At 44.1% G+C, this 27,959-nt stretch overlaps 1 protein-coding gene and 1 non-coding gene across 2 annotated transcripts; both read right to left on the bottom strand.

Moving 5' to 3' along the window:
- Positions 1 to 933: 933 nt before the first annotated feature.
- On the bottom strand, positions 934 to 20,005 carry LOC138784910 (extracellular calcium-sensing receptor-like). Its single transcript, XM_069960615.1, has 7 exons — positions 19,788 to 20,005; positions 7,122 to 7,413; positions 4,055 to 4,876; positions 3,341 to 3,568; positions 2,316 to 2,454; positions 1,321 to 2,216; positions 934 to 996 (listed from the first exon to the last, which is right to left on the bottom strand). The coding sequence occupies exons 1-7, from the start codon at positions 20,003 to 20,005 to the stop codon at positions 934 to 936; spliced, it is 2,658 nt and encodes an 885-aa protein (XP_069816716.1).
- LOC138781873 (U2 spliceosomal RNA) lies at positions 6,623 to 6,813 on the bottom strand. Its single transcript, XR_011361585.1, has one exon. It is a non-coding gene; the product is annotated as a U2 spliceosomal RNA (small nuclear RNA).
- Positions 20,006 to 27,959: the final 7,954 nt, after the last annotated feature.

Below are 27,959 nucleotides of genomic sequence, written 5' to 3'. Positions count from 1 at the left end.
GGAAGGAGTGGCTCTGATCTAGACCTTAATGGTAATGGTTTTCTGTTAAAAAAAAAAAAAAAAAATCTTCAATAGGTCAGTAAGTAAATCAAATATTCATAGACGTATGTAGCCACCTACATCGGTGTCCCACTTCAGACACTGATTGGCTGAGAGGGTCTATGACATCACATTCCTAAAGAAGTGCTACTCAGTACTTATGATGAAAACTGATCAAATACTGACGGTTGGGGAGCAAGAAAGGTAAGTATATATATTTTTTAATCTAAATCTAAGTATAAAAAGATTTGTCCCATTTTGGGGGATTCTTTTTAAGTTTTAGAAGTAGATTGTTACAAGTAGATAGCTTTATATTGCACACCTGGCACTCGGCACCCAATTTACATGCCCCAATAGCTACATTCCTGGTGAAAGTAATCTCCTTCCATTTTTTGGTTTTGAAGAACAACTGGATATGTGTATGAAAATTTCACATATGAATTATTTCAGACAACCATTGTTATAGTGATTCGTATATTTATTAGCTTGATTTTACAAAGAATAGATATGAGGAATCCTTAACTCATGGTAAAGGAAAGTAAATTACATGTAGAACCTATTACCCTCTAAAACTAAGGTTTACAAAAACGCTGGTATTTCTTGGCAGTGTCAGGGCTGAATTAAAGTGCGTGGAGGTCCCTGGACCAGAAAATAGTGAAGGCCACCATATTACCTATGGGTCTAAACTTGACTTTTACCTGATTAACTATTACAGTGACATATAGGTGGCCATGGATATATGTGGTTCTCTCTGTTAAAGGCTGTGGAAGTCATAGCGATGGCTAAGTCAATGAGTTCCTTAAGGTGTACTTATATTTTCTATAAATCTTGGCTTAACATCTGGCCAACACTTATTTCTTCCAATTTCTCAATATGTTTGGCACAGATAAACATTTATATGTTCTCTTTAGGGAGGGGTAAGATGAAGTCAGACTGCTCTGGTACTGTCTTGCCCCTCTGAAAACAAAAGGGTCATGTGTTAAAAATACAGCATACCCGACCCTACCCTATCTCTACTGACATCATCTGTTGTTGGAGAGTCGGGAGGCTCCCATACACCTTATACTGTTGGTGGAACCTACCTGCAGGTTGGGGGTTCAGCTTACTTTAGTATAAGGAGTATGGCCATTTTAAAATTTCAAAGAACATGTGTCAGCTGATTGGATTAGAAATCTACTTTTGACTTGCAACGTGTATAAATTGCGATGAGTTTCATATGTTACAAAATATACATCAAAAGATCATTTCCTCTTGATGTCACCCATGCTGTTAAACCCTAACTTTCCAAACGAGGTTTTCTCGAGAGTTCATGTTCGGTCGGAACAAGATTATGAAACATTTAGGAAGGAACATACAGATCACCAGAGCCCAACTGGAACAAAGAATGGCAAATATCTCCATAGCTACAGTGTACTTTCCTTGAGCGCTAAGATAGGCTGGAATAAAAGACACCCAGACGCTAAGGAAGGCCAGCATGCTGAAAGTGATGAATTTAGCTTCATTGAAGCTGTCGGGGAGTCTCCTGGCCATAAATGCTACAATGAAGCTGATAGATGCCAAGAGGCCAAGATACCCCAACATGCACCAAAATGCGATAGGTGACCCTTCATTACATTCATAGCTGATGATTGTGGGTTGTGCTTGTGTACTAATGTACTGGGGAAATGGAGGAGCAAGCGACACCCAAATGATACACAAGAGAAACTGTAGGAAGGAACATAGGAATATAAATAAGAGAGAAACTCTAAGACTTGTCCAAGTTTTTAGCCGGCTGCCCGGTTTTGTAGCCAAAAAGGCAAATACTACTGTAAAAGTTTTGGCTAAGATGCAAGAGACACAAAGTGTAAAAATAATCCCGAATGCACACTGTCGTAGGAGACACTTCTCAACCTGTGGCGGACCAATGAAAGACAAGGAACAGAGGAAACATAGAGACAATGAGAAGAGAAGAAAGCAGCTTAGATGATAGTTGTTTGCCTTCACTATGGGACTCTTTTTATATTTTATGAAAACTCGGAATATGGAAGTAGGGACTAAGGAGGAAATGACTGTGGTCACTGCCAAGGTCATTCCCAATGGATCTTCATAGGAGAGAAATTCTATGGTTCTTGGGAGACATTTTGATTTCTGAAGGTTTGACCACTGATCCCATGGACACTTGAGGCAATCCAAAGCATCTAAAACACATTAAACAAAGATGTGAGCAACTTGGTATACTGTAACTAATATGCATGATATTTTTATGTTAATTGTAGATACGTTGGACAGTTTCTTGCCTGTTTGGTTGGAGATTTCTCCTTGAGGACATTGAACACATTGAAAACAGCAGACAGGTTCTCCTCTTTTCATAGCCTTCCTGAGACCTGGAAGACAGCTCTCACTGCAGACCGAGCGAGGAACCTGAGGGTCTAAGAACTGAGGAGAAAAAAAACACTTAAAGCTTTTTAGAGACCACTGTATACACTGTCATCCTTCTCATCTCTGGGATATGTGCAGGGGTATGCTTGAATGAATTTGCCAACCTAAAGCACAAATCCACAACATGCATATGTTAAGGCACATATCATGGAGGAACCAAATATCAGGTAGTGATTTTAATTAAAAATTTCCTGTATATGTTAACCCTTTCATGACCATGGGTCATTGAGTCATCAATGCCCAGGTCGTTTTTTGACTTCAGCTTATGGTATCATAATCTGAAGTCCCTAACTCTGCCTTCTCCCCTCTGTCCACTGCCACTGTTAGAAGCTTGTAACAGTGGCAGGGGAAAGAGGGGCTGAAGCTGGCCTTACCTCCCTCCTGCCTCTGTAACAGGACACTGGAAGCCTCAGGCTCCTTGTCTACCATCGGGACTCTGCGATCACATTGCAGAGTGCCGATGGTTACAAGACACCAGACTTTTCTGTCTGAAGCCCTACAGATGCTGTGGTCATGCTGAACGCAGTATCTATAGGGTTAACTGTCAGCACCGGAGCATGGCTCAGGTGCTGACAGTTGCGGTGGGCCCCAGCTAGCATTGACAGCCAGGACCCATGCTGATGACACCTGCACAGCTTTTGTGCCTGTGTCATCCTCTATTGTGAATTAACGTTGCTGCAGTCTCGGGGCATAGGCTGCAGCTACGTTAATTTACCTATCAGCAGCTGGAGAGGGTTAACCTTGGCACCAACCATGAGTTGTTTATGGCCAGCCTTACAAATGATAAACAAAAAATGGCATGACTCCATTAATTACACTTTGATGACCATGAAGATATTATTTTCATTGGTACAGTAAAACGGTCATTTTCTTACGATCTTACCATCTCTTCTCCAGCAGGCCACTGGATTATACTTGTGTTTATATGGAAAACTTGATCTGAAGATCTCGTGGTGTCATAGTTTCCAATTTTGATGTGTTTTATGTTGTCGTCTGGACCCAGTTGCCAGTTCAGTATATCATAGACTGCAGGTGGGTCTCCATTCTTATCAAAGTAGAGTTCTTGACCACTACTCAGCCTTATTCTTGCTTGTTTTATGTAACGTAGAAGCTGTGAAAAGGGTTATTAGAATAAAAATAAAAAATGAAAATATGAAAAAAAAAATAGCAAACATTTAAAACAAATAAAGTAAGATTTTTATTTTTTTTAAGAACAAACACAATGACAATGCAATCACTGATTGGCTGAGTGGGCTAAATCCCACCAGTCTGTGATGTGGATTCCGGGTCGTGACGTATCTGGAACCGGGAAGAAGATGACAGCTAGTGGGGTCCAGGAGCTGTGTGATGCAGTGCTGTGCGGGCACCGGGAGTGGTAAGCATAGTGTCTTTTTTTATGTTCCCCCACCCCCTGCCCGCAATGATTTTTTTTACCCATAAGCCCCCTCCCTGCCCGATTTATCCTTTAACCTATTGGTAGAGATGGCTGGACCTACAACGCCACATCTCTTCCCAAAATTTTTTTTCCCTTTTTAAAATCTTCATCTACATTTTTTTAAATGTATTTCTACAATTGCTAATCTGAAATATAAAATACCTTCCAAGGTTCAAACTTAGAAAAGTCCAGACATGTCTGGTGAAGACTGGCTTTTTCATTGCTTTGACAGGATGTCAGGTCTTTCAACGCCATGGCAATTATCTTTACCGCTATGTAGACATTGTATGTAGCTCGTAAATGGTCAACATCATTGTAGCTGTTTGTTACGTTCCTGAGGTCTTCTGCTCCTGTACATAGTTTTACTGAAGAAGAATTTGTGATGTTGTTCTTGTCAATAAATTCACAATTAAAAGTCTTTTCCCAAAATAGTTTTGCCCATGTTCCTCCGAAGGGCTTGGATGAATGAACATTATTTAGAAAATCCTTAAATCCAGGAATTGTCCCACTATTCAGTGCTAGACCAAGTGTGCCCGAAACAAACTTTGCAGTGATTCCCTGGAAGAAGGTTGAGGTTGACAAGGCTTCACTGACTACAAATATCCTTTGGGTAACATCTTGTCTTATCATCTCAGCCAATATTGGGAATAAGTTAATGTCACTAGAGTAGACAACCACAACTTTGGCTGAAGATTGTTTCATTACTCTAACAACGTGTGGAGCATTGCGATCAGCTCGACTTAAGGGAATGGTTTCTGTGAAGGCCACACATGCTCCAGCCTTTATTATCTCTTGTTTCACAAGTTGAATCCCTTGTTGGCCATAGTCATTGTCCACAGCTAGAAGCCCTATCCAAGTCCATCCAAACTGCAAAACTAGCTGAGCAAGACCTCTGGACTGAAATACATCACTGGGAACAGTCCTGAAGAAGGAGGGGAATTTTCTTCGGTCACTCAGCAGAGGACTAGTAGACAAATGGCTAATCTGTGTAGAAAATAAGGTATGGAAATAGGTTTACATGTCAACAACAATTTACTAAAGATATGTATGTTACCGCACACAAGAATAGCCCAGTTGAGCCAGTTAGAAAAATATTCTTGTGTGCGGTACTGTGGACATGTACAAGTAGTTCTAATAGATGTTTGATTTAGTATGTGTAAAAGTGTTTTGATGTTACTTATCTGTTCAAGCACAATGTTCGCCGGGAGGCAGTATACATAACTTTGTAAGTTGACTCGCCAATCATTACTAATATGTACAGTTCTTACAGACTTCCTGCTCTTCCTGTACTTGCGCTTTGTTGTTTTTGTGTCCTGTTTGATTGTATTTTCAAAACAGAAATGCAAATTTTTTTTGTGACTTTAATAAAAAAAATGATCTGATCCAAAAAAAAAAGATATGTATGTTAAAAAGTATGGCAGCTTAATGGCCTTAACCCCAGGGGGGAATAACCCTAACCCCAGGGGCAATAACCCTAACACCAGGGGGAATAACCCTGGCTTCTAGTATAAGTGTAAAAGTACAAATAAAAGTGTTGTTATTAATAAAAACAATAAATCAATAAAAGTTTGAATCACCCCCCTTTTCCCATGTTATAAATAAAAATAAATAAATACACATGTTTGCTATCGCCGCGTGCGTAATCCAGGAAATCCAGGAAAATTGTAATAAAAAGCGATCAAAAAGTCGCATATGTGCAATCAGGGTACCGATAGAAAGAACACATCATGCCGCAAAAAATGACACCTGACACAGCCCCATAGACCAAAGGATAAAAGCGCTATAAGTCTGGAAATGGAGCGATTTTTAGAAACATATATTTGTTAACAATGGTTTGAATTTTTTACAGGCCATCAGATACAATGAAAGTTATACATGTTACATATCGCTGTAATCATAACGACTTGAGGAACATATATAACAAGTCAGTTTTACCCCAGGGCGAATGGCGTAAAAACGACCCCCCCCCCCCCCCCCAAATAAAAGAAATCCGTTTTTTTTTTTTTTTTTTTTCAATTTCACCACACTTTGATTTTTTTCCTGGTTTCCCAGTGTACTTTATGAAAAAATTTAGCCTGTCATTGCAAAGTACAATTAGTGACACAAAAAATAAGGGCTCATGTGGGTTTCTAGGTGGAAAAATGCAAGTGCTATGGCCTTCTAAGCACAAGGAGGAAAAAACAAACGCAAAAATTGAAATTGGCCCGGTCCTCTAAGGGTTAAAGTATTACTATTAGCTATGTAAACTTTTGATGTTTTCCAGATCTGATTATGAGTTATAGCCAAGGGAAGAGTTTGGCATAATACTACACTCCCTGTCTGCCCCTGACCACTTCCAATTACCCTTCCAAATCTATGACTAAATGAGGATCCTCTAGTCTTCTAGCTGAATCAGCCCAGCTTCATTCTCACTGCCCAAATCTTTGACTACATGAGAATCTTCTGGTCTCCTAGTTGGACTGGTCTAGACTTATTCTCACCTTCTCAGTATCTTCCAAAATCTATGACATGAGCATTCTCTGGTCTTCTAGTTGGACTGGTCCAGCCCTATTCTCACCTTCTCAGTATCTTCTCAAATCTATGACTACATGAGAATCTTCTGGTCTTCTAGTTGGACTGGTCTAGACCTCTTCTCACCTTCTCAGTATCTTCTCAAATCTAGGACTACATGAGCATTCTCTGGTCTTCTAGTTGGACTGGTCCAGCCATATTCTTTTTTTTTTTTTTTTTTTTTGGTGCACTGAACCTGGTGGCACTGCAATACCAGGTCAATGCCTGGAGAAGACAGAGCAAGCTCTTTTTCCATCTCCCTGTTCTAAAAATCCATTTAATATATGGTCCCCAGATAGGGGACGTATCAGATATTAAACTGATAAGAACAGATACTACACTTGATCTTAGCCAAAAGGCTGAGAAGCAATTGGTCCAGCCATATTCTGACCTTCTCAGTATCTTCCCAAATCTAGGACTACATGAGGATTTTCTTGTCTTCTAGTTGGATTAGTCCAGACCTCTTCTCACCTTCTCAGTATCTTCCCAAATCTGTGATTTCATGACTACTTGACTGAGACTTATTCCTAATTTTCATTCTATTCTTCTGAATCTATAACTTCATGAGGATCCTCTGGTCCTCTAGCTAGACCTGTCCTGCTCTATTCTTACTTCCAAATCTATGACTACCGGAACAGTAGTTAAATTCTTAAACCAATACATTAACGACATTCAATACCTGAGGGTATCTAAGAAGCCCCAGAATATAGGCCACAAAAAGAGAGTGTGTGGATGCTGAAAGACCAATGACAGAACTTAGGGGACTGTCCACAAGACATCTGTAGTTGGGGACGGCTTTATTCTGTTCTGATACCGCCTGCAAAGTTCCTGCTAAGCTGTGCTGGACATCAAAACAAGGATCATAGGCCTGGAAACCCAAAGTGATGTTTGGAAGAAACTCAGGATCGCTGTTGATCTCTTCAATTGCAAAAATGACAGCTTGGAGTTGCTGGTAGTTCTCGAGACTAAACCTTTAGATAGAAAGAAATTCAGTATTTTTAGAATGAGGAAAATTAGTGAAGATATGAAGTTATAACTTTTATGAGATATGGATCAAGAGGTTACCAAAAAGAAGCCCGATGACCAGGTAAAGTTTCTACTCACTGGTTGATGCTATTGTGTTTTTTCACAAGGGAAATTGACAGCAAAGGCCCTGATATTCTAAATTTTTCTTGTATTAACTGACTGACCCATTTTCAGTCTTCTGAACCTTTTTCACGTTCAACCCTTGGCTGTCAGTGCAATTGAGTGATTTGTTATATATGGGGCTGGTTTTCATCTCAGTTCTATACTCATAAAGAGACAATTTGGCATATCCACTGTCTGATGGATGTTGGCAGCAGGTTAGTTGGTCAGCAGGTTAGTGGGCATGGGGCGCTGAGGATGAACGCATATCTCATACCTTTATCCTCAGCGCTGTTTCCATGCTGTTAGTTGTGTGTGGTAAGCTGTTAAGGCATTTGGGACGTGGCTGCTGGCCATTACAGCGCCGGTCTGGCCTGGTCCTGGACTGGCCCTCTCCACTGTTGAGTGGGTAGGCCAATCTGGGGACATAGCTGCGCCCCCCCCCCCCCCCCACGCGGTGATCTGCCCCCAGTCAGCCCCCTCCATTGTTAATCATTGGGGGGGGGGGGGGGGGATGGCCGGCTTGGAACGGGGCTTCGAAAGTCCGAGGAAAACTGCAACCTGATATTGCAATTGCCCCTGAGACTGCCATCGCTGGCTGGTAGTCTGGAAGGATACAGAACCGCACCTCCTCACCATGCCCCTGACAGCAACCCTCATACTGGAAATAGGCTGTCTAACATTATTCTTAGGGTAACTGAAGACATAAATATCCTTGGAAAGTATCATCTAGGATCAGAACTGGCTAAATAGCCTGTCATCATAGGCACACACACACAGCAAAAACAGTGGAGGCTTCACTGCAGGAAAGACAAGTTCTTAGACCAAAATAACATGAATTCTTATATGTAGAACCTACCCATCATCCCTCCCCCTTCCCTGCATCCATCCCCTCCTTAATTGAACTTTATGGACATGTGTCTTTTTTTCAACCATATTATCAAACTTTGAGCTAGGATACAGCAGTTAACCCTCTAGATGCTGTGATCAGGGCAATCTAAGAGCAGCATCTATAGGGCAGAACAGAGGGAGAATTCTCCCTCTGTTCACCATTGGGTCTGTGCCGAGTGATCCAGTGCCATAGCTATAGTGGCTGATCAGGCTCAGCCATAGGGGAAAGTCTGATCAGCTTTGCCAATGACAGGCAGATTACAATGCAAGGCAGATCCGCAGTGCTATGTTTTTTACTACCTGTCATGGTGGGACACCCCTTAAGGACAGAGCCTGAAATGGCCTTAATGACAGAGACAAATTTTATGAATATGACCTGTGTCACTTTAGTCATTAATAATTTCGGGATGCTTTTACCTATCCGGCTGATTCTGAGAATGTTTTCTCGTGACATATTGTACTTTACATTTCTGGTAAATTGGAGTCGATATTTATAACTAATATTTATGAAAAAACCCCAAATAACGTGAAAAATTTTGAAAAATGCATTTTTCCAACTTTGAAACTTTTTTGCTTATACAGAAAGTGGTTATACCACATAAATTATATATTAAATAGCATTAGCAACATGTCTACTTTATGTTGGCGGCATTTATTAAACGATCTTTCATTTTTTTTTAGACAATAGAAAGCTTAAAACATAAGCAGCAAATTTCCAAATTTTCACTAAAATTTCAAAATCAGATATTTTTAGGGACCTGTTTAGGTTTACAAGTGTATTTGAGGGGCCTGTATGTTAGAAAGCCCCACAAAGCACCCCATTTCAGAAACTTCACTCCCCAAACTCTGCAAAAGCACATCCAGAAAGTGTTTTAACCCTTTAGGGGAGTCATAGAAATAAAAGCTAAGTGTGTAAGAAATTTGAAAATGTAAATTTTCTGTGCAGAGATTTTATTGTAATCCAATATTTTTCATATTTATAAACTTATTACTAGAGAAATTCACCCCAATATTGATTGCCCCGTTTCTGCAGTTTATAGAAATACCCCATATGTGGCCCTAATGCATTGTTTGACAAAACCACAAGCCTCAGATACAAAGGAGCGCCTAATGCATTTCAATGGCTCCGTTATATTTGGTCATTTCTGACTGTACCACTTCAGGTTGGCAGAGGCTCTGGGGTGCCAAAACCTAAAAAACACCCCTAAAGGGACACCATTTACAAAACTACACCCCTCAAGGAATGTAACAAGGGGTGCGGTGAGCATTTGGACCCCACAGATTTTCAGAACAATGTGGCGAGAAAAAAGAAAAATGTATTTTTTACACTATAACGTTGTTCTAGCCTTCAATTTTTCATTTTCACAATGGGATAAAAGGAAAAAAAAAACACCAAACGTGTAGCGCAGTTTCTCCCGAGTACAGAAATACCCCACATGTGGACATAAAGTGCCAAGCGGGCGCAGCACGAGCGTCCAAAGGGAAGGAGCGCCAATTGGCCTTTGCAAGCTGGATTTTACTGGAATGGATTTCAAGGGTCATGTCGCATTTACAGAGCCCTCGTGCTGCCAAAACACTGGAAACCCCCCACAAGGGACCCCATTCTGGAAACTACACCCCTCAAGGAATCTAACAAGGGGTGCAGTGAGCATATGGACCCCACTGGTGACGGGCACAAATGTGGAACAATGTGACGTGAAAGGGAAAATTTTCATTTTTTCACTTTCACGGCACAAATGTGGCCATCATCTAGGGGTCCATATCCTCACTGCACCCCTTGTTAGATTCCTTGAGGGTTTCCAGTGTTTTGGCAGCACGAGGGCTCTGTAAATGCGACATGGCATTCATCATCCATTCTGGCCACATCCAGCCTCCAAAATCCAAATGGCGCTCCTTCCCTTTGGAGGCTTGCTCTGCGCCCACATGATGCTTTATGTCCACATGTGGGGTATTTACGGACTCGGGGGAAATTGCTCTAAACATTTTATATGTTTTTTTCTCATTTAACCTCTTGTGAAAATGAAAAATTTAAGGCTAAACCAACATTATAGTGTAAAAAATGTAATATTTCATTTTCACGCCATATTGTTCCACATTCGTGCCCGTCACTACTGGGGTCCATATGCTCACTACACCCCTTGTTACATTTCCTGAGGGGTGTAGTTTCCATAATGGGGTCACTTGTGGGGGGGTTCAACTGTCTTGGCAACACAGGGGCCTTTTAAATGCAACATGGCCCCTCGAAATCCATGCCAAATCCAGCCTCCAAAAACCAAATGGTGCTCCTTCCCTTTGGAGGCTTACCCTGCACCCGCATGGCGTTATGTCCACATGTGGGGTATTTCCGTACTCAGGGGATATTGCTCTACACATTTAGTGTTTTTTTTTTATCTTTTAACCCCTTGTGAAAATGAAAAAATCAAGACAAGATCAATGATTTAGTGTAAAAATTAAACATTTTTTGCACTAAATGTTGGTCTAGCCTTGATTTTTTTCCTTTTCCACAAAGGGTTAAAAAAGAAAGTGAACATAAAACGTGTAGGGTAATTTCCCCTGAGTATGAAAATACCCCACATGTGGATATAATGTGCCATATGGGCAGAGGGCAAGCCACCAAAGGGACAGAGCGCCATTTAGAGGCTGGAATGGAGGATGGAGGCCATGTCGCAATTAAAAAGCTCCTGTGCTGCCAGGACAGTAAAACCCCCCCACAAGTGACCCCATTCTGGAAACTACACCCCATAAGGAATCTAACAAGGGGTGCAGTGAGCATATGGACTCCACTGGTGACAGGCACATATGTGGAACATGTGCCGTGAAAATAAAAAATACAATATTTTCATTTTCACGGCCCAAATGTGGCCGTCACCAGGGGGCCATATCCCCACTGCTCCCCTCGTTAGATTCCTTATGGGGTGTAGTTTCCAGAATGGGGTCACTTGTGAGAGGTTTCTACTGTCCTGGCAGCACAAAGGGCTTTGTATTTGCATCATGGTATCCTCTAATGGGAATGGCGGCCATATCTTTTTAGCTGGGGAAAAGGGACAATTCTAATTTATTTGGGGGTATTAGGCCAATTATTAGTTTATAAGGTTGGAAATGACAGGTGTCCATCAAATTCAACCTGTGTTGATCCAGAGGAAGGCAAAAACCCCTCGTGAGGCAGACGACAGTAGCCTCATCACAGGGGAAAAATTCCTTCCCGACTCCATAATGGCGATCAGAATAATCCCCGGATCAACGTGACCCCTGAAATAGGAATAAGGGACAGAATTTAGATAATGTAGAACCCCAATGACGTGTGGTGCGCCTTGAAGCGATCCAGTATGCAGAGGCCGGGGTGATCAGGGCAGGTGTCACACTGGAAAATGGTGTCCTTCCTGATCCCCCTGTTACGCCACACTCTGCACTTCTTCTGGGGTCTCCTGTTTTCCAGTGTGGGGGACGTCACCTGGAAAATGTTGTCCTGGTGCGATACGGGGTCCTTCTTAACCAGAAGCGCTGGGTCCGCTCCATGGCTGCTAAATATTAGGGCTCTATTACTATTTCTGATATGTTCGGATCGTGCCGCAAGCTACAGTAGCTCGGGCAGCGAGGGACCGGAAGAGGGGGTGCTGGTATAAAAGTTATCCCCGTACAGGTGGTAACCTCTATCCAGCAGTGGGAAGATCAGTTCCTGAATGATCTCCCCACTACCTCCGAGGATGGGGGGGAGGGGGCATCTGGGGGCTGGATTTGGGTGTCCCTTCCTTCATACACTGTAATGGTACCTGCACACTGCGGAATGAAGAAGGATAACCCTTTGTGCATTCCGCAGCTAGCACCCACCGGCGGACTGATGCAGGCACGTCTCCGTCCGTGTCATAGACTCCATTCTATGTACGGGCGGATTCTGCCCTCTGTCCAAAGAATGAACGTGTTCCTTCTTTGGACGGACAACGGAATCCGCCCGTGCATAGAATGGAGTCTATGACACGGGTGGAGACGCGCGCCCACATCAGTCCGCCGGCGGGTGCCAGCTGCGGAATGCACAAAGGGTTATCCTTCGCCATTCCGCAGTGTGCACGTACCCTAAATCTGTAAGTGTACCCTGAGGTACTCTCACAGAGTTTAGAGAATTTCACGCCATACCGTCATCTCTTATTGGGACGGTACTGGCGGAAAAGACGTTTCTGGGGGGCAGCGTACGCTACGCTACCCCCAGACACGTCACTGGATGATGAGGATGAGGATGAATGGAGTCAAAAAGGATCCCCCCATTCAACCTCACTGGCTTTTTCGGTGTCAGAGGCAATAATAACGTATGTGTCCGACACCGAAAACACCCTGGGGGCCATCTTTATACGGGGACTAGTATATGGGGTATGTAAATGTGTAGTGGTGTAGTGTAAAACTTTATTCCATGTAGTGTGGTGTAGTGTAGTGTTTTTTACGTGTTTTTTTGACAGTAAGAAAAAATATCCCTACGCCAAGAAAGAAGCTGCTGATAAATGCCGCACTTATGTGCGGCACTTATCAGCAGACAGTAGCAGTAGGATATAGGGGGAAAAAACGCCCCTACGCCAAAAAGGAGGAGTTGCTGATCAGCGGCGCACTTATGTGCGATGCTGATCAGCACTCAGCGGCGTTAGGATGCAAAAAAAGAAGAAAAAAAAAATTGGAAAAAAATAAAAAATAAAATCTTGTTAACCCAAAGCAACTGATCAGTGAATGATATTCACTGATCAGCCGCTAGGGGGCAGTAGAGCGACGCTGCCGGAGATCGCCGAGGCCTGCCGAACCCGAGGACCCAAGCGATTACGAAGATTTCCGACGCTGGACGACCGAACCCAGAAGTGACCCGAAGAAGACGCGAGGACGGCGCAGACCGCAGATCTTTGCTCCGGACGCCCAGATCAGGTGAGTATGGTACACCTGCACCACACACACCTGTTCTGCACCCCTCAGCTACCTAGCTGAGGGGTGCAGAACCCGACAAAACTGTTTTTTTTACAGTTTGATCGCCATGATGGGCCGGCCGATACTGGCCGGCCTATCACGGCGATCGTGGGGGTTGCATCGGCGCCATCTTTACACAGTACACTAATGGCAATTGGTGCTATCTCGGACAGCACCAATCGCCATTGCTTTCCGGGTCACCGATGACCTGGAAAGCTGTTTTCAGCTGCTGTATGCTGATCTGTATTGATCAGCATATAGCAGCGATCGTCGGCACGGGAGGGGTTAATCACCCCCCGTGCCGACGAGCAGAGATGGCCTGCTATAGATTATAGCAGGCCATCTTCCCCGACCGCTGTGTGTGAACACACAGCGATCGGGGAAACATCGGGCGTAAGTATACGCCCGTTTGCGTCAAAGCCCACCCTGCGGGGGAGTATACTTACGCCCGATGTCGTTAAGGGGTTAAAGTAAAAAAAAAATTATATATATATATTGTATTAAAATACACACATAATCCCCAGATCCCCCAATGTAATAATACATATACAGTGTATACATTTTTAGTATCGCCATGTGCATTACAATGTTGGCAATAAAACCAACGCATGATTAAGGCTAGGTTCACACACTGTATTTTTTGCAAACAAAACCAGGAGAGGAAATTGTACAGCTAAAGACCAGAATTTGCCACTAACTTAACCCCTTAAGGACAGAGCCTGAAATGGCCTTAATGACAGAGACAAATTTTATGAATATGACCAGTGTCACTTTAGTCATTAATAACTTCGGGATGCTTTTACCTATCCGGCTGATTCTGAGATTGTTTTCTCGTGACATATTGTACTTTACATTTCTGGTAAATTGGAGTCGATACTCATAACAAATCTTTATGAAAAAAACCCAAATAATGTGAAAAAATGCATTTTTCCAACTTTGAAACTTCTTTGCGTATACAGAAAGTGGTTATACCACATAAATTATATATTAAATAGCATTAGCAACATGTCTACTTTATGTTGGCGGCATTTATTAAACTATCTTTCATTTTTTTTAGACGATAGGAAGCTTAAAACATTAGCAGCAAATTTCCAAATTTTTAGTAAAATTTCAAAATCAGATATTTTTAGGGACCTGTTCAGGTTTAAAGTGTATTTGAGGGGCCTGTATGTTAGAAAGCCCCACAAAGCACCCCATTTCAGAAACTGCACCCCCCAAACTCTGCAAAAGCACATCCAGAAAGTGTTTTAACCCTTTAGGGGAGTCACAGAAATAAAAGCCAAGTGTGTAAGGAATTTGAAAATTTTAATTTTCTGTGCAGAGATTTTATTGTAATCCAATATTTTTCATAATTATAAACCTATTACCAGAGAAATGCACCCCAATAATTATTGCCCCGTTTCTGCAGTTTATAGAAATACCCCATATGTGGCCCTATTGCGCTATTTGACGCAACCACAAGCCTCAGATATAAGGGAGCGCCTAGTGAATTTCAACGCCTCCGTTATATTTGGTCATTTTTGACTGTACCACTTCAGGTTGGCAGAGGCTCTGGGGTGTCAAAACCTAAAAAACACCCCTAAAGGGACACCATTTAGAAAACTACACCCCTCAAGGAATGTAACAAGGGGTGCGGTGAGCATCTGGACCCCACAGGTGCTTCACAGATTTTCCGAACAATATGGCGTGAAAAAAGAAAAATTTATTTTTTACACTAAAACGTTGTTCTAGCCTTCAATTTTTCATTTTCTTAAAGGGATAAGAGGCAAAAAAAGACAAAAAATGTGTAGCGCAGTTTCTCCCGAGTACAGAAATACCCCACATGTGGCGATAAAGTGCCAAGCGGGCGCAGGATGAGCCTCCAAAGGGAAGGAGCGCCAATTGGCTTTTGGAAGCTGAATTTCACTGAAAAGGATTTCAAGGGCCATGTCGCATTTACAGAGCCCTCGTGCTGCCAAAACACTGGAAACCCCCCACAAGTGATTCCATTCTGGAAACTACACCCCTCAAGGAATCTAACAAGGGGTGCAGTGAGCATATGGACCCCACTGGTGACGGGCACAAATGTGGAACAATGTGACGTGAAAGGGAAAAATTTCATTTTTTCACTTTCATGGCACAAATGTGCCCGTCATCAAGGGGTCCATATCCTCACTGCACCCCTTGTTAGATTCCTTGAGGGGTGCAGTTTCCAGAATGGGGTCACTTGTGGGGGGTTTCCAGTGTTTTGGCAGCAGGAGGGCTCTGTAAATGCGACATGGCGTTCATCATCCATTCTAGCCAAATCCAACCTCCAAAATCCAAATGGCGCTCCTTCCCTTCGGAGGCTTGCCCTGCGCCCACATGGCGCTTTATGTCCACATGTGGGGTATTTACGGACTCGGGGGAAATTGCTCTACACATATTGTGTGTTTTTTTCTCTTTTAACCCCTTGTGAAAATGATAAATTCAAGGCTAAACCAACATTATAGTGTAAAAAATGTAATATTTCATTTTCACGCCACATTGTTCCACATTTGTGCCCGTCACCAGTGGGGTCCATATGCTCACTACACCCCTTGTTACATTCCCTGAGGGGTGTAGTTTCCATAATGGGGTCACTTGTGGGGGGTTTCAACTGTCTTGGCAACACAGAGGCCTTTTGAATGCAACATGGCCCCTCGAAATCCATTCCATCCAAATCCAGCCTTCAAAAACGAAATGGTGCTCCTTCCCTTCGGAGGCTTACCCTGCACCCGCATGGCGCTATATGTCCACATGTGGGGTATTTACGGACTCGGGGGAAATTGCGCTACACATTTTGTTTTTTTTCTCCTCTTTTAACCCCTTGTGAAAATGATATATTCAAGGCTAAACCAACATTATAGTGTAAAAAATGTAATATTTCATTTTCACGCCACATTGTTCCACATTTGTGTCCGTCACCAGTGGGGTCCATATGCTCACTACACCCCTTGTTACATTCCTTGAGGGGTGCAGTTTCCATAATGGGGTCACTTGTGGGGGGTTTCAACTGTCTTGGCAACACAGGGGCCTTTTGAATGCAACATGGCCCCTCGAAATCCATTCCATCCAAATCCAGCCTTCAAAAACCAAATGGCGCTTCTTCCCTTCGGAGGCTTACCCTGCACCCGCATGGCGCTTTATGTCCATATGTGGGGTATTTCCGTACTCAGGGGAAATTGCTCTACACATTAAATGTTTTTTTTTATCTTTTAACCCCTTGTGAAAATGAAAAAACATGACAAGATTAATGATTTAGAGTAAAAATTTTACAAAAATTACACTAAATGTTGGTCTAGCCTTGATTTTTTTCCATTTCCACAAGGGGTTAAAAAAGAAAATGAACACAAAACGTGTAGGGTAGTGTCCCCTGAGTACGAAAATACCCCACATGTGGACATAATGTGCCATATGGGCACAGGGCAAGTCACCAAAGGGACAGAGCGCCATTTAGAGGCTGGAATGGAGGATGGAGGCCATGTCGAAATTACAAAGCTCCTGTGCTGCCAGGACAGTAGAAACCCCCGACAAGTGACCCCATTCTGGAAACTACACCCCATAAGGAATCTAACAAGGGGTGCAGTGAGCATATGGACACCACTGGTGACGGGCACTTACGTAGAACATGTGCCGAGAAAATAAAAAATACAATTTTTTTCATTTTCACGTCCCAAATGTGGCCGTCACCAGGGGGCCATATCCCCGCTGCCCCCCTTCTTAGATTCCTTATGGGGTGTAGTTTCCAGAATGGGGTCACTTGTGGGGGGTTTCTACTGTCCTGGCCGCACAGAGGCTTTGTAATTGCGACATGGCATCCTCTAATGGAAATGGCGGCCATACCTACTTAGCTGGGGAAAAGGGACCATTCTAATTTATTTGGGGTATTAGGCCAATTATTAGTTTATAAGGTCTGAAATGACAGGTGTCCATCAAATTCAACCTGTGTTGATCCAGAGGAAGGCAAAAACCCCTCGTGAGGCAGACGACAGTAGCCTCATCACAGGGGAAAAATTCCTTCCTGACTCCATAATGGCGATCAGAATAATCCCTGGATCAACGTGACCCCTGAAATAGGAATAAGGGACAGAATTTAGATAATGTAGAACCCCAATGACGTGTGGTGCGCCTTGAAGCGATCCAGTATGCAGAGGCCGGGGGGATCAGGACAGGCGTCACACTGGAAAATGTTGTCCTTCCTGATCCCCCTGTTACGCCACACTCTGCACTTCTTCTGGGGTCTCCCGTTCTCCAGTGTGGGGGACGTCACCTGGAAAATGTTGCCCTGGTGCGATACGGGGTCCTTCATATCCAGAAGCGCTGGGTCCGCTCCATGGCTGCTAAATATTAGGGCGCTATTACTGCTTCTGATATGTTCGGATCGTGCTGCAAGCTACAGGGCAGCGAGAGACCAGAGGAGGGGGCGCTGGTATAAAAGTTATCCCCGTACAGGTGGTGACCTTTATCCAGCAGTGGGAAGATCAGTTCCCGGACGATCTTCCCACTAACTCCGAGGATGGGGGGGAGGGGGGCATCTGGGGGCTGGATTCGGGTGTCCCTTCCTACATACACTCTAAGGGTACATGCACACTGCGGAATCGCGACAGATAACCCTTCGTGCATTCTGCAGCTGGCACCCACCGGCGGACTGATGCAGGCGCACGTCTCCACACGTGTCATAGACTCCATTCTATGCACGGGCGGATTCCGCTCTCCGTCCAACGTGTTCATTCTTTGGATGGACGATGGAATCCGCCCGTGCATAGAATGGATTCTATGACACGGGTGGAGACACATGCCTGCATCAGTCCGCCGGCGGGTGCCAGCTGTGGAATGCACAAAGGGTTATCCTTCGCCATTCCGCAGTGTGCACGTACCCGAAATCTGTAAGTGTACCCTAAGGCACGCTCACAGAGTTTGTAGAATTTCACACCATACCGTCATCTCTTATTGGGACGGTACTGGCGGAAAAGATGTGTCTGGGGGGCAGCGTACGCTACGCTACCCCCAGATACGTCATTGGAGGATGAGGATGATGAGGATGAATGGAGGAACGAAGGACCCCCCATTCATCCTCACTGGCTGTTTCGGTGTCGGAGGTAATAATAACGTATCCCTCTGACGCCGAAAACACCCTGGGGGCCATCTTTATACGGGGATTGGTATATGGGGTATGTAGTGGTGTAGTGTCAAACTTTATTCAATGTAGTGTGGTGTAATTTAGTGTTTTTTACGTGTTTTTTTACAGTAAGTATAAAAAAAAAACCTACGCCAACAAAGGAGTTGCTGATAAATGCCGCACTTATGTGCGGCACTTATAAGCAGACCGTGGCAGTAGAATATAGAAAAAAAACACCCTACGCCAAAAAGGAGGAGTTGCTGATTAGCAGCGCACTTTCGTGCGATGCTGATCAACACTCAGCGGCGATAGGGTGCGGAAAATAGAAAAAAAAAAATTTGAAAAAAAAAAAAAAAAAAAAATTTCTACATTTGAACATCCCTGTAGCTGCTGATAAGTGTATTACACATATCAGCCGCTAGAGGGCAGCAGAGCGCAAAATACGGAAAGAGCCGACGCTGGAGCCGAAAATAGCCGAGAGAAGCCGAACGTGACGTCACGGAAGAAGCCGAAGACCCGAACGAAGACGAGGATGCCGCGAACCCGGAAGACGCCGATCAGGAGCCCGGGACAGGTGAGTAATGTACAAATACCTGCTCTGGACCCCTCGGCTACCTAGCTGAGGGGTCCAGGGCAGGTATTTACTATATTGTGGGACTCTGATCGCCGTGCCACCGGCCCGATCGCCGTGAATGGCCGGCCGGTACCGGCCGGCCGTTCACGGCGATCGGGCCGGTGGCACGGCGATCACCATTACTTTTTACAGTAATGGCGGTCGGTGCCGTCCTCGGACAGCACCGACCGCCATTTTTTTCCGGGTCATCGGGTCGCCGATGACCCGGAAAGGTTCCGATCGCCGCTATTGGCTGATCTGAATTGATCAGCCTATAGCGGCGATCGTAAGCACGGGGGGTGTTAACCACTCCCCGTGCCGTGAAGCTAAGATGGCCTGCTATGATTTATAGCAGGCCATCTTCCCCGACCGCTGTGTGTGAACACGCAGCGATCGGGGAAACATCGGGCGTAAATTTACGCCCTGATGCGCCAAGTACCAGGGCGCGAGGGCGTAAGTTTACGCCCGATGTCGTTAAGGGGTTAAAGTACAATATGTCACAAAAAATTATCCCAGATTGGCCTAGAGTAATAGCATCAAGTGAGACTGGTCAAATTTCAAAAATGGGCTCATGGCCAAAATCAGCCCTGTCCGAAAGGGGTTAAAGAGCGGCCACTGCTATACAAGAAAAAAACGTCATCAATGTAACAGTTCCTTACTTGGTGCAGGTGTTCCAGACCGGCCTCTCAGTAAAGGTGTTATGGTGGTACACACTGTCCATATGAAGAGATATTATAATCCCAATCACCACATCTCCAGCCTGTTTTATCCCCTCCAGCTCGGTTTTATCCAGACTGCATGTGGAATCTTTGTTGTATAAGGCGTGAATGTCCAGAATAAGGGCAAATATCAGGCTCCATGTGTATGTGCTGATCATCTCTCTCTTGTAAGTCAAAAGTACCTGGGGAATATAGTCAGTGTGTAGTTAGTATATACATGTCCAATGTCTCTGCCCATCACTGCTCTCTATCAGGTCTATGTGATTCCTGATGGTAAAATATATAATACCTTGGAGTGCACTATTTGAGCAACCTTCATAAGCACAATTACAGATATCTAGGCATGGCTGGGCCCCATAGAAAACTTTTGATTGGCCCCTCTCGACTGACCATAAACCCGTCAAGTGTAGTCGTAACATTTAACTGCAAATGCTGGTCGGGAACGCTTGCAGTTAAAGGGATATATTCAGCACCCTGGAGGCCCACCCAGCCACCCGGTACTGCAAATGATGATGGCTCAGGGGGCCCAGTGTATTGCAGGAATGGGCCACCAGGCCCCCTGATGCAGCAGGCCCCGTAGCAGTCGCTATGGCTGCTATGGTGGTAGTTACACCTCTGGATCCAAGATGTCAGAATAGAGTCAATCTTCTTTTTTTTTCTTCAAAGATCCATAAAATACAAGGCACTATAAGGCTGGGTTCACACTGAACAAAACTAGCGGAATTCCGCCGCGGAATGCCATTAGCCTCTCTCTCATAGTGTTAGTCTATGGGAGACGCGCGCTGCTGTTCTCACAGCGTCTCTCCGCGCTGAAGAATGAACATGTTCATTCTTCTGCGCGGACAGAGCAGGAGCCCGCGCCTCCCATAGACTCCCATTATGAGAGGGAGGCTAACGGCATTCCATGGCAGACAATTCTGCCGCGGAATTCCGCTAGTTTTGCTTAGTGTGAACCCGGCCTTACAAAAAATACAACGCATTTTGGGTTAAACACGCCTAATCATGACACGTTTATAATATAATAGGCTGGGTTCACACTAAGTATATTTGAGGCTGTATGTTTGAGGCTGTATAGCAACCAAAACAAGGAGTGGATTGAAAACAAAGAAAGGCTCTGTTCACATAATGTTGTAATTGAGTGGATGGCCGTCATTTAATGGCAAATATGTGCTGTTATTTTTAAACAACGGCTGTTGTATTGAAATAATGGAAGTTATTTACCGTTATATGGCGGCCATCCACTTAATTACAACATTATGTGAACAGAGCCTTTCTGTGTTTTCAATCCACTCCTGGTTTTGGTTGCTATGAGGACCTGACATGAGGACCAAATACTGCCTGAAATATACAGTGTGTGAACCCAGCTTAGCCTGAAACCCATCAGGTGTTTTTCTTTATTACTATGTGCTTTATGGATCTTTGAAGAGAAACCAAGAAGACTGCTTTAGGCTGCTTTCACACACAGTATATTTCAGGCAGTATTTGGTCCTCATGTCAGGTCCTCATAGCAACCAAAACCAGGAGTGGATTAAAAACACAGAAAGGATCTGTTCACACAATGTTGAAATTGAGTGGATGGCCGCCATATAACAGTAAATAACTGCCAATATTTCAATATAACGGCCGTTGTTTTTAAATAACAGCAAATATTTGCCATTAAATGGCGGCCATCCACTCAATTACAACATTATGTGAACAGAGCCTTTTTGTGTTTTTAATCCACTCCTGGTTTTGGTTGCTATGAGTACCTGACATGAGGACCAAATACTGCCTGAAATATACTGTGTGTGAAGCCAGCCTTAAGCATCATGGATCCCTGTTAGTGTGGTTATACTCAGGACTGTATTAACAGCTGCTGCTGCCCTAGGCACTAAACCTGAAGACGCCCCATCTTCACACACCTATTGGCGATACCAGACCTGACCAATACCACCATACCCCCCACCCCCGTGGAAAAGACACCAGATTTACTGGCAAGTCTGAATGGGAGGAGGGAAACTAAAAAAATAAAAACAAAAAAAAATGTTTTTTCTGTCCCCCTGCTCCCTGGTGCTGCCCCCCCGCAAGGTGCTGCCCTAGGCACCGGACCACGGGTGCCTAATGTTAAATACGGCCCTGGTTATACTGACTCTGCGCACAGGTCCTCTAAAGAGTGTGGACTGGTGAGCTGTTCCCAACCTCTATTCATATGGCTATCCTAGCCCAACTACCCATATGAGTGTAGTCAATTGTGAACTTTTTCTTACACTTTAGCTTATAAGCCGTGTGGCTACATTTACAATAAGATGGCTATGTGGTTTCAGCTACAAAATTACAACAAGAACTAAAACATAAACAATATTTTATCATCCGCATTAGGAATCCACATTTCTACAATATCCTAACATATCGAGGTCTAGGAGAATAGTTTAGCCAATAGTCTCAAACCCTGAATATATTATACTAACAGCTCACTGTCTTGTAAGGTCCGAAGATTGCATTTCTATGTCCACAGCTTTTCCTCCACGTTCTACTGTAGGCCATTATTATAGGGGGCAATGGGTGTTTGGGACAACCACCATATACAATGAGTTCTGAGCAGTTAGATAACTGGGCAAGTCAAGCCTGACCTCCATAAATACCACATAGATGATTGGATACCAAGACCCCACAGAGAATTTCAAAACAAAAAAATTCACTTTCCAACCCTGGATAGCAGTAAGATAACTAGGTAAGGTCCTCAATGAACCCATCTATGCTATAGAGACAACTGGACACCAAGACCCCACATGGAATTTCCAATAAAAGATTACTTTCTGACCCTGAGCAACCCTGGACCTGAGCAGTAAGATAACTAGGTAAGGTCCTCAATTACCCCATCTACACCATAGAGACAACTGGACACCAAGACCCCACATGAAAATTCCAAGAAAAAGATTACTTTCCAACCCTGATCAACCCTGGACCTGAGCAGTTAGATAACTAGGTAAGTAAGGTCCACAATGACCCCAGCTATGCAATAGAGAAAATAGGACAACAAGACCTCATATGGAAGTTCCAACAAAAAAATGACTTTCCAACTCTGAGTAACCCTGGGCCTGAGCAGTTAAATAACTAAGTAAGCTCCTTCATGGCCCCATCTACACCATAAAGACAATAGGACACCAAGACCCCACCTGGAATTTCAAATAAAAAATACTTTCCAACTCTGAGTAACCCTGGGCCTGAGCAGTTAGATAATTGGTTAAGGTCCTCAATGACCCCAGCTATGCCATAGAGACAATAGGATACCAAGATACCACCTGAAATTTCAAAAGGAAGAGACACCCTTCCAACCCAATGACATCTTCAGGAGCTTAACCACTGGATAACCTACAGTAGATACCTGTTAGTAAATCACATAGAACCATGGATCTCTCTGGTCCCATTGACCATGCCCTTTGGTATTAACATTTCTAGTTTTTAAAAATGTGCACTAAGTTTAGTAGAAGACTTCCAGACTGGAATGCTGTCGCCGTAATGTTGTACCAACCTGGAGTATGTAGGTCTAAATACAATGTGCAAGATGTAAACCAGTCAACTGGTGAGAGTAAATACTATATACGAGAGACCTGCAGTCAGTATGAAATGTGATCCTATGTATATAGACAAGGAAAGCAAATCAGGCCGAGTACTTACATTGTATTCTCCAATGTCTGCTGAGATCACACTGAAGATGAATGGTATATATACTGTATCTCCTATAGGTCCTATATATAGAGACTGCAACTTACTGAGCAGGGATTTCATTATGTGCTAAATATATAAATGAATGTCGATCCTCAGAGACGTTGTCACCTTGGACCTTGGGGGCAAAAGACAATTACATTGACTTCTATGCAGATGGGATTATCCAGCTGAGGATTACAAGTTTATCATTGATCATTGAGGACTGAGAAAAGAAGATACAGTATGTTTGGTTAATATATATGGACACCGAACAGTCCTAATGGGGTGTAGTCCTCCCCCCCCCCCCCCCTTTACCGGATGTGTGAACCACCACAAATGGAGGCATAGTCTCTAAAAAAAGGTAACAAATAGGTAATGGCTGAAACATTGGTAGCTGACAAAGAAGAAGGGTAAATTGCAGTGTTTAGGCAAAAACCGCTTTGCATATGTGGTTACCAAGAGGCGGACACAAACTGCAAAGAGCCCCGTGCAAAAAAATGTGTTTGGGCCCCATAACCTAATCATTTCTCCACATTTGTACGCCCGGATATCCGGTACATGTGTCCTGGTTTCTCGGGAGAGTCCTACAGCAGAGATACCAAGCCCCACTAAACCACTGTACTGTAGTCTGTGCAGGCCCCAGTGTGGGACTGGGCTACCTGTTGCCCACCAATAGAACTGATCATGGGGGGCACCCAAATAAAGAACCTGCCAGAAGTGACATGCTGACCTGGTCCCATCCTGCACTCCCGGAATAACAATAACTACAACTCTCAGAATGCCTTACACATATGAAGCTCTCAGAGAATTCTGGGAGTTGTAGTTTCCAAGGGGACAACCCCTTGAGTTGTCTACTCATTTGTACTTCAAATCCCAGCACATCCTGAGCACTGCAGTAAATGCTGGGAGTTGTAGTGTTTGCAGCTGTTGTAGAGTGTGGAAGTGACCCCAGAGCAGCACTATTAGGGGATAGAACAAAGGGCCCTTAATCACTGTTGGGGCACAGGTGGGAGACATGTACTGTATGTGGCTGCACAAGTTAGAGACATGTCCTGTATGTGGCTGCACAGGTGGGATACATGTACTGCATGTGGCTGCACAGGTGGGAGACATGTACTGTATGTGGCTGATAAGGTGAAATACATGCACTGTATGTTGCTGCACAGGTAGGATACATGTACTGTATGTGGCTGCACAGGTGGGATATATGTACTGTATGTGGCTGCACAGGTGGGATACATGTACTGTATGTGGCTGCACAGGTGGGACACATGTACTGTATGTGGCTGCACAGGTGGGATACATGTACTGTATGTGGCTGCACAGGTTGAAGACATGTACTGTATGTGGCTGCACAGGTGGGAGACATGTACTGTACGTGGCTGCACAGGTAAGATACATGTACTGTACGTGGCTGCACAGGTGGGATACATGTACTGTATGTGGCTGCACAGGTGGGATACATGTGCTGTATGTGGCTGCACAGGTGGGATACATGTACTGTATGTGGCTGCACAGGTGGGATACATGTGCTGTATGTGGCTGCACAGGTGGGATACATGTACTGTATGCGGCTGCACAGGTTGAAGACATGTACTGTATGTGGCTGCACAGGTTGAAGACATGTACTCTATGTGGCTGCACAGGTGGGATACATGTACTGTATGTGGCTGCACAGGTTGAAGACATGTACTGTATGTGGCTGCACAGGTGGGATACATGTGCTGTATATGGCTGCACAGGTGGGATACATGTACTGTATGTGGCTGCACAGGTTGAAGACATGTACTGTATGTGGCTGCACAGGTGGGATACATGTGCTGTATATGGCTGCACAGGTGGGATACATGTACTGTATGCGACTGCACAGGTTAAAGACATGTACTGTTTGTGGCTGCACAGGTTGAAGACATGTACTGTATGTGGCTCCACAGGTGGGATACATGTACTGTATGTGGCTGCACAGGTGGGGTACATGTACTGCATGTGGCTGCACAGGTGGGATACATGTACTGTATGTGGCTGCACAGGTGGGATACATGTACTGTATGTGGCTGCACAGGTTGATGACATGTACTGTATGTGGCTGCACAGGTGGCTGAAATTATTCTTACAACACCTCTTGGATATACTCCTGCAACACCTCCTGGCATTACCCTCACAACACCTCCTCACATTATTGTACAACACCTCCTGGCATTACCCTCACAACACCTCCTCACATTATTGTACAACACCTCCTGGCATTACCCTCACAACACCTCCTCACATTATTCTTACAACACCTCCTGGCATTACCCTCACAACACCTCCTCACATTATTGTACAACACCTCCTCACATTATTCTTACAACACTCCCTGGTATTACTCCTACAACACCTCCTGTTATTACTCTTACAACACCTCCTGGAATTACTCCAGCAACACCCCCTGGTTATGATGCTCAGTAGGGAGTGGCCCTGATCCAGACCCTTGTCTATTAGCTCAGAGTCATACCTGTAGTATTGGAGCCAAGCACAGGAGAGGACTGGATACTGACTATTACTAGCTGTATACCAGTATCACTATTCCATGCACCACTGCTATATTGTATGCAGGGCCGTATTTACCACTAAGCACCTGTGCTCCAGTGCCTAGGGCAGCACCTTGCAGGGGGCAGCACCAGAGAGCCAACTTTTTTTTGTTTTGTTTTTATTTTTTGACTCTCCCACCTCCCATTTAGACTTGCCAGTGAATCTGGTGACTTAGGGTTAGGGGGGGAGGGGTATGATCAGGTCGGGTATGACTGTGATGCCTGGAGCTATTACCTACCAATCCTGTGATGAGAATTCCGTCAGACAATATGCAGACCGCTCTAATCATTCATTCAATGTGATATTTATGTTTTAAGCAGTTAAAGACCATGAAAATGTGATTCAGACAATATTTCTACATGGAGAGAACTGCATGTGGCCAACACCACTCTCCCCAAGATGGGGCGTCTTCAGGTTCAGTGCCTCGGGCAGCAGCAGCTGTTAATACGGCCCTGATTGTATAGAATATGTTTTTTTTAAGTCACACTGACAGACTACTAGTCCTGAAAAGGACTCCTGGGTGTAAGCTGATTGCCGGTACCTAGCTAAGCACACTTAACCCTATGCTTGCTCTGTCCCTGCTCCAGCATCTCTCCCTGTAAGCTAACAGATCGCAAGTGAGTCCAGCATCTGGAGCCCTTAGTCTATATACACCCAGTCTATATACACCCAGGTCACCTGATGCAGTTGGCCCATCACTGCAAGACCAGCAGCCAACATGGCTTTGGCATAGCAGGATGTGCCAGCCGTTTCCCCGCATGTTTATTGGCTTATTGAAGCTACCAAACATGGGGGGAGGAGCTTATCATTTGTACTTGAGCACCAGCCAGTACTTAGTCGAGTATGAAGTGAGCTTAAAAGAGCATGTTCACTCATCTCTAGTCTTTACTCATCCTTATTGAGTTGAGGGCCATGTATAGTTGTGGTTTAGAATTTTTTCTCCAAACCAACCAGTGGTGCCATATCTGCTTCTAGGATGACAACGTAAAGTAGTTCTGATGCCTCCTGCATACATCTGAATTTTTTTTTGGCAGTCCACACAGCAATGGTTCCATAGGTATGGAAGGACCACCGAGTGCCATTTATGAGCTTCTTGCCATCATGGACCATGCAAAGTACAGGAGGCCATAACAGTATATGTGCATTGGTCCATATAATACAATCCTATACTTTCCACACTTACAGACAGATGGAGACCACACGTTTCAGTTGTGTGCAAGGGACCTGGATTTACATGTTTTACCAAGTTGGGGCTCTTTTGTCCAAGTTGAGGTACAATGAGCCAAGCTGTATCACTAGACTCAGAGTGCTCTCTTTCCTAGGGTCCTAGGGTAAGGTACGGGACACATGCACTTTCTCTCCAAGGACTCTTTGTAATTCTCTTCCTTTTTGTCATTTTTTTTTTCTTTCTCTTCACCTTTTTTTTTCTTCTTTTGGAGGTGACTAGGTAGGTTACCAGAAGCTTGCAGGAACTACACCGCCTCAAGCAATCCTGGGTTTAGGCCTAACTGAAAAGACTGTATTACACGGCTGATGGTAAGGAGCAAGCGAGCCCGACCTGTCAGCGCTCGCTATTAACCCCTTAAGGACAGAGCCTAAAATGGCCTTAAGGACCGAGCCAAATTTTATGAATTTGACCAGTGTCACTTTATTCATTAATAACTTCGGGATGCTTTTACCTATCCGGCTGATTCTGAGATTGTTTTCTCGTGACATATTGTACTTCACATATCTGGTAAATTGGAGTCGATACTTATAACAAATGTTTATGAAAAAACCCAAAATAACATGAAAAATTGTGAAAAAATGCATTTTTCCAACTTTGAAACTCTTCTGCTTATACAGAAAATG

The sequence above is a fragment of the Dendropsophus ebraccatus genome, chromosome 1 (assembly GCF_027789765.1).
Source record: "Dendropsophus ebraccatus isolate aDenEbr1 chromosome 1, aDenEbr1.pat, whole genome shotgun sequence".
Taxonomy (NCBI): Eukaryota; Metazoa; Chordata; class Amphibia; order Anura; family Hylidae; genus Dendropsophus; species Dendropsophus ebraccatus.
This window is presented reverse-complemented; position numbering and strand designations above follow the sequence as displayed.

Bases quoted from the DNA above. Each gene is read 5' to 3' on its own strand.
- LOC138784910 (XM_069960615.1), bottom strand. From the start codon at position 20,005: ATGATCAGCACATACACATGGAGCCTGATATTTGCCCTTATTCTGGAC. The intron at 7,414-19,787 runs GTAAGGAACTGT...TTCTATCTAAAG, and splicing joins GTCTGGAACACCTGCACCAA to GTTTAGTCTCGAGAACTACC. The intron at 4,877-7,121 runs GTATTGAATGTC...TTTTCTACACAG, and splicing joins GGCTTCTTAGATACCCTCAG to ATTAGCCATTTGTCTACTAG.